The following is a 7,637-nucleotide window of genomic DNA, read 5'->3' on the forward strand; positions in this document are numbered from 1 at the left end:
ACCGTTTTATCGTTATTATTGAAATAGATTTCCGTTTCATGTTTTAATTGTGATAAGTGCTTGCATCATTCCCCTTCATATTGTATGAAGAAGGGCTTAACTACCAACAGAAAATTACAGAAACAAATTTATACTTATTCATACCTGCACCTGATCCTCGATTATGTCATTCATTTCCGTCAGCATGTACTCCTGATGTTATATTGACCTGCTCTCTGTACAAATTCTGAAATCAGATTCCGTTCAATACCCAACACAAAATGAATTACAAAACTGATACACAAAACAAGTTACTCAGTAATCCAAGTTCCATAGAGTGTTCGTTTGCAGATTCACATGAATCAACTTTTCAATCACCTTGCTGGACAAAGATTTCAGATGTTGGTCTGACATTCATTTGTGACTCATTCACTCGGTGATTATGTAAATAAGTTTTTAGTGAGCCGACTATAAAACCCCACTCTTTTATTTTTCCTGTTCTCCTTAACCATTAGCTGAAGGAGAGCGACTCATTGATGGGTTTGTTTGAATCTAATTTTCTGACTGAGAAAGTGCAACACTGAGACAAAATGTAAATGTTTTGCACAACCCTGTATTGCACGCTATCAGTGAATTTATGCATCTGTTTTCAAATTACGAGTTGTGGGTAATATGTCTCTGCAATAAATATCAGATTATACTTGCTTATTTCAATTTAACTTGCCATGTTGACTGACATTCTTCCTTTGTTTTGATTGCAATATTTGCATTTTGCCTGCTCATTGTCCCTGTAAGTTCTGCTTTTATCTGTTGGTTTATATATAAGTTTGCACTTTCTGCCCCAACTAGTCACGCGCAGTTGATTATTTTCCAAAAGAATGCCTTTGCTATATTCTTTGATTAAATCAATGTTCCAAAATGTAATCCTGCCCTGACAAGGTTCGGAACCCTCACTACTTCCCTAAACGTTCTGTGACACAGATCTCAGCAAAGCACAGATGTCGGCAATCAGAACGGAACAACTTCCACTTATCCCAGTGCTGACACTATAGCCCAGCAATTGGAACTCATTTTTTCCCACCGCAATCTTTGAAGCATCCATTAATTCCTCTTGTCTGAAATCCCCCATCACACCATCTGTATCTTTATTTGATGCCTGCTCCTCATTCTGCTTATCCATCATTTGGCACGTCTCGGAAACTGTGACATTAATTGGGCAACATATTCTTGCGGTATCTGTCTCTTTGCTGCAAAGTTCACTGTAAATCTCACTCAAAATATTGACTCAATATATCACTATATTTTCTGTTGCTCCCTCCAATTTAATGGATCCCTGTATTATAACGTTACCTTCAGCTAACAATGCGTGAGATGCACCTTCCAATATCTCCTTGAACCTATCTCTGTAGTACTACTGTAAATCATCTCTATTAAGTAGTTTACGTGACCATTTATTTGTGTGAATTACACTAGAATTCTCGAAACGTGACAGCACGCTATTTGGCCCATCAAGACCACATCGACGTTGCGAAGAACGTCATAGCCAGATCAGCCCTACATTACCCATTTGCACACCCCAGCCCAATGCAGCTAACCTGTACGCTTTTCCAATGTGAGGAATCCAACAAATGGATGGAGTGAATGTTCAAGGTCCACACAAGTAGTCGCCCTACGGTAGATTCGAACTCAGTGTGTAAAGTTATACAGCAGTAGTGCTAACCACTGAGCTCCTCAGTGTCACTCGGCACTTGCCCTTGAAGTCGCACAAACTCATGGTCATGTCACAAAACGTGAAATGCAGCATTCTACCATAACTGAGTATGCATTGCAGTCAATCTATCTTGACTTTTATCACATAAACGGTTGTTCATTTTTTGTTTAAAGTTAAATCACAGCACCCTTGTTTTTGTTCACATTACCTTGAGCTCGCTCGCTTCTTAGCACACTAAAGCAGATATTTTTGCAATGGGACTGATAGTGTCGCCGTTAGTGTCTCCTTCCAAAGCCATATTTCAGTTGTTACTTCACCTGACAAATACTTTGCTTAGAGCATTTGTTTATTAGAGTAGAACATTTGCTGACCCTTATTGCGAACGTGGTTGGATTCAGGAAAAGTTGCACACTGTAGTTACTGCATGCTCCTGAAATTGGAATGGCCACGAACTCAGATGCCTTCCTATATTGGCTAACAGTAATTTCATTTTCATCAGCTATATACCTATTGAAATATTTACGTCATGTTGACGCAATAAGTATGTGTACTCTAACAAATAAACTAAATATGTAAAGTAACCTGACACTTGAAAAAAAAATTGAAGAGAAAAAGTAGACAAATTTACAAATAGAGATATCAAACACCAGCCACTGAATTAATGTGGACAGAAAGCCAGGTTTGTGGAGAGGTGGGAAATAGAATTCACGCTCAACAGTTCTTCCACAGGCGGACAGTAATAATTCATTTTGTCAATTTTGCATACTGAAGGTGTGAAACTGCACATTGACCTATATATTCACTGACCTTGGATGAGGAAGTGGAAATCTGGGTTAATAAGCCTGTCGATTATACAAAGGTGTGTGGAATTGTTGATAGTGTGGATGGCTGTTGCAAACTGCAATGGGACATTGACAGGATGCAAACATTGGCGGAGAAGAGGTAGATGGAATTCAAACCGGAAAAGAACGAAGAAATTCGCTTTGCAAGTTCGATTTTGAATGCAGAAAATAGAGTTAGTGTCAGGATACTTGGTAATTACGTCGGAACAGCGGTATTTTTGGGTCCATGTCCATAGATCTTTCGAAGTTCTCATTCAAGTCGAAAGATTCTGGAAGCAGCGGTATGTTTGTCAGCTTTCATTAGTTGAGGAATTGTGTTTGAGAGCTACGAGGCTATGATGCAGCTACATAGAGGCCTGGTCAGACCACACTTGGAATATTTTGCTCAGTTCTGTTCGCCTCTTTATAGGAAGGATGTGAAGCTGTAGAGAGTGTGCAGAGGAGACTTACGAGGATGCCTCCTGAACTGGAGGGCGAGTCTTATGAAGTAAATTTGAAGGAACTAGTGTTTTCCTCATTGGAGGGAAGAAGGATGAGAGGTGACTTGTTGGACGTGCCCAAGATCATGAGAGGGATAGATGCAATGAATAGCCAGAGACTTTTTCCCAGGGTGGAAATGGCTATCATGTGTGGCACAATTTTATGTTGATTAGAGGAAGATTTAGGGGAGAGTTCATGGGAAGGTTCTTTACTGGAGAATGCTGAATGAGTGGAGTACAATGCAAGCAGTCGAAGAAGAATCAGAGACTTAAGAGATATTTTAGTTTCAATTGGATAGGCACATGGAACATTGTACTCTGAAGGATATCGTAGGTTAGTCCGGACAGAGAGTAGGATAATCGTTCAGCACAACATCGAGGGCCCAATGACCTGTACTGTTCTATATTCCCTATTCGATGTTCTATCATTTATGTCGTACTTAATGCCTTCCCACAGTTATCGCTGAAACTGTCCACCTAATTGTTTTACTCGACTGGACACGATGTCAACGACTCCGATGACAGCTGTGACCTTGATTACACTTAATTTCCCTTTGACATTTCTCTCATTTTTGCTGATATTGCGCTACACCCTCTCTCTGTTTACAGTGAGTTGCACCATGTCTCTGATCTGTGAATTTAGACACTGTCTTAGTTGTTTTTTTTCTCGACACAGTGCCCATGGCATTATGAAAACGTGTTAATTACTGGATTAGACTATGTCTTTGTTCATAGTGCTCCTGGCGTGCCTGTATTGTTACAGGAAATTTCCATGAATTAGTTTTGTTTCAATTGCTCCTGAGGATGATATGAAAATTCTGCATTACATTGACCAAGTCTGCTTTCCTGGTAAATCTGGCAACATATTTTAACCCAACTTCCAGTTTAGCGTGGGCCTCTTGTTTCTCTCGTGAAATTAAACATTAACATTGTCCAATTGTTCCAGAACCAGCAGATCTGAACACGAACTTCAGCACTTGAACACCCATGCCAGGTTTCAGATTGTTCAGATCAAATGAAGAATTTTTCAGTTTCAATGTGACAACACCTGTGTTTGAAAGTCCCAATCACATTAACACCACATGTTTGCAAACTTTATTTTCTAAAAGTTCAAATGCAAATTGATGAAAATATTTTCTTAGTGTTAAAATGTCAGGCAGTAAAACACATAAGGATGAACGCAAAGGAAAACCTAAGGTGATGCTTGACATAATGGATTCAACTGGGAAATAGCAGAAATGAAAAACAGAAAGAAAGTCTGGAGACAGAAAACCAGCTCGATGTCTACCATTGATGGATCTACTTGATACAGAAATAGAGTTTGGATTGTTCATTCGGATGAACCAGAGAAATTGCAACGACCCTGTCGCAAAATGAAATACAATCATGCAACCTGTTTAAAGGCATGAATCACAGTTAATTTCTTGGTTTAGCGAACTGTAAGTAAGGTGTGCGTTCTTATTTAATTGTCCCTCTCGAGACTACCACTCAGAATAAATGAGTGACTATTTGAATATGTCACGGAACGAACTTTTACAGCGACAGTCAATTCCTCTCGATTTTGAATGAGGATGCATGCACCAGTCACTGCCCCCTTCTTTATCATTTGCTATTCAATTCTCGCGGCTGTTGGCGCTACTGGTAAGTCACTGATACTCGAGAAAAAGGTTTTCACCCGATCATGTATTTCCAGAAATTTCATACTTTCCCTTTCATGATTAGGCAGAATTTTTCCAATATTCCACAATTGGATTTTAAGGGAGTTCAAAGGGATTTCCATGCATATATTGCATTCGCGATCTTTGCTTGCCAAGGCATATAATCATGCATTACTTGCAATTTCATTACAAGGAAACAAAAACTGTTCTTGTTTCTTGTATTCTGTGTATTTTTTGGAAAAATGTCAATTAGACGCCGAATTGTGATAAGCAACTATGCGTCAATATTAAACCATAACATTGTTCCACAATAACATCCATTCCAATTCAGAGAACTGTAATCTAGCGTTTTAGTCGATTGTAGGATTTTTACTTTTTCATAGTGCAGTGAACTTTTTTTCCACGCTGCAGTACGTGAAGTTGATTTTTTTGTTTCATGCCTTATGAGATGTTTTGTATTATAAACATACATTCAGTGATCATATTAGCTTACAGTGCATGCTTTGACAGGATGTGATAAAGTATACAGTTCCCACCGGATGGTGCCATTTTGAATGTTTTTTTAGGAATTCATTCGAATTTAATTCAAAGACGTTAGTGGCGATGCAATATTTTTATATCATTGTTAAATTGATTCTCTGCATCAATGTTTGGCATATGTTGGATAATTGTATTTTTAAATAATTCCCAGAAAAGGGTTGTTTACAATCATTAAAATGTCCGGTTACATTTGACCTCAAAATACCTCACTGTATTTCGCATTCATCAGTACAAATTAAGTAAACCAATTTAATCTCGGGACACATGCGATAATGCCAAAAGTTTTGATCAACCGAATGCATGAAAGAAGGGAACAGAAACGGAGAAGCCGAGTTCATAATTCCAGATAGTTTTGCGAGCGGATTTCCGAGATAAATCTATAACTGACACATCTTGAATTATCAATTTTCCGACACACGGAAAACAGACTGAAGTTAGTTGAGATTTCAGATCGTTGTATGGTTTTACGGAATGGATGTAGTCAGTCAATAGAATTTCTGAAAAGTCCAAAGATGAGATTGCACAGAATGAGACATCCGTCGAGACAGGGGTTCACGTCTATGAATTGAAGATTGGGCTTGGTATGAATAATTCATGAACATCACATTATTCCACTTTCTCTGACTTAGACAATTCGCAGCTGGTTCTTACTCAGTGACCAGAGAGCACTACTTATTCTCAGAACTTATTGCATTGATAGATATTTCATGCTGCACTGAATGTTCAAAATTTGTCAACAGTAACAGAAAAGAGACTAGAGGTGATATGTTGATGTTTGAAGTTTGCACAAAGCAGCAGGTAATTAAAGTTTGATTGAAGAATTGCAGCTCGGGTATCCGTTGTTGTGGTTGTGTTCGCCGAGCTGGAAGTTTTTGCTGCAAACGTTTCGTTCCCTTGCTAGGGAACATCATCAGTGCTGTTGGAGCCTCGTGTGAAGCGCTGCTTTGATGTTTCTTCCGGTATTTATATTGGTTTGTTCTTGCCGCTTCCGGGCGTCAGTTTCAGCTGCAGTGATTTGTATATGGTCCAGTCGATGTGTCTGTTGATGGATGTTCTTGCCGCATACTGGACACATCGACTGGACCATATACAAATCACTGCAGCTGAAACTGACACCCGGAAGCGGCAAGAACAAACCAATATCAATAACGGAAGAAACATCAAAGCAGCGCTTCACACGAGGCTCCAACAGCACTGATGATGTTACCTAGCCACGGAACGAAACGTTTGCAGCAAAAACTTCCAGCTCGGCGAACACAACCACAACAGCAGCAGGTAATGTTTGGAATGAGTTCAGTTATATCTTTCTCTTTTGATTTCTCACAGCCAACTTGTTGGCGATCATCGTCCTGTCTCGAGGACGGTGCGGTCTTTCCCGGTGCATCACCTACTACCTGGTGGCAATCGCGGTGACTGATTTCCTTGTCATCACCATTGCAGTCATCCTTAACCGAATCAGCCGCATCTACTTCCGGGAAAGTATCTTGTCTACCACTCCTGCATGCACTCTGAGCATTGTGCTCATCTTTGACACCTGGGATTGCTCGGTGTGGCTAACAGTCGTCTTTACCTTTGACCGTTTTGTGGCCATCTGTTGCCCGAAGTTGAAGAACAGGTACTGTACAGCGAAGACTGCTTCTTTGGTCATTGGAATAGTCTGTGCATTTTGCTGCATCAAAAATATTCCAAACTACTTTGTCTATGAACCCATCTACATTTTAGATGGGATATCCTGGTTTTGCAACATCAAAGCCAACTATTACATCTCACCAGCTTGGCAAGCTTATGATTGGTTCTTCCAGATCTATACTCCTTTTCTCCCATTCTTCGCCATTCTGCTACTCAATGCCCTGACCATAAGACAGATCGTAGTGGCCAACAGAGCTCGAAGGAGGCTCCGGGGACCCGAGAGGCAGCAAGACTTGGGGATGAACAACCGCAAGAGGTCCATTATTCTTCTGTTCAGCATCTCTATCAGCTTTCTCCTCCTGTGGGCACCTCTGGTTGGATATTTTATCTATATGCAGCTAACAGACGAGAGTTACTTCGGTGGCCTTGATTTCAGTGACCCTCAGTATATTTTCCAAGAGACCACCAATACACTTCAGTTACTAAGTTCCTGCAACAACGTCTTCATATATATAATATCTCAAAATATGTTTCGAGAGGAGTTGAAGAATATTCTGATCTACCCATTTGTCACACTCACCAATTGCTTTAAATAGTGAGGGGGAAGAAATATCTCCTCATGTTGTTTCATGCTCAGTATGTACTCTTCCAATGTGTACCTTATATAGAACGGTGTGGAAAACCAGCACAAATAACAATTTGATAGAACGCCTATTTTCCACTTCTGACAACTAATTGTAATCGATCCCAAGCAAATCTAGAACGATTGGATATTCGTCATTTCTTGATGAGAGGTGAA

At 39.8% G+C, this 7,637-nt stretch overlaps 1 protein-coding gene across 1 annotated transcript; it reads left to right on the forward strand.

The window, feature by feature from the left end:
• Positions 1 to 4,582: 4,582 nt before the first annotated feature.
• On the forward strand, positions 4,583 to 7,434 carry LOC132808250 (probable G-protein coupled receptor 139). The gene is made up of 2 exons (XM_060822070.1): positions 4,583 to 4,652; positions 6,536 to 7,434. The coding sequence occupies exons 1-2, from the start codon at positions 4,583 to 4,585 to the stop codon at positions 7,432 to 7,434; spliced, it is 969 nt and encodes a 322-aa protein (XP_060678053.1).
• Positions 7,435 to 7,637: the final 203 nt, after the last annotated feature.

This window comes from Hemiscyllium ocellatum, assembly GCF_020745735.1.
Source record: "Hemiscyllium ocellatum isolate sHemOce1 chromosome 27 unlocalized genomic scaffold, sHemOce1.pat.X.cur. SUPER_27_unloc_4, whole genome shotgun sequence".
In the NCBI taxonomy this organism is placed as follows: domain Eukaryota; kingdom Metazoa; phylum Chordata; class Chondrichthyes; order Orectolobiformes; family Hemiscylliidae; genus Hemiscyllium; species Hemiscyllium ocellatum.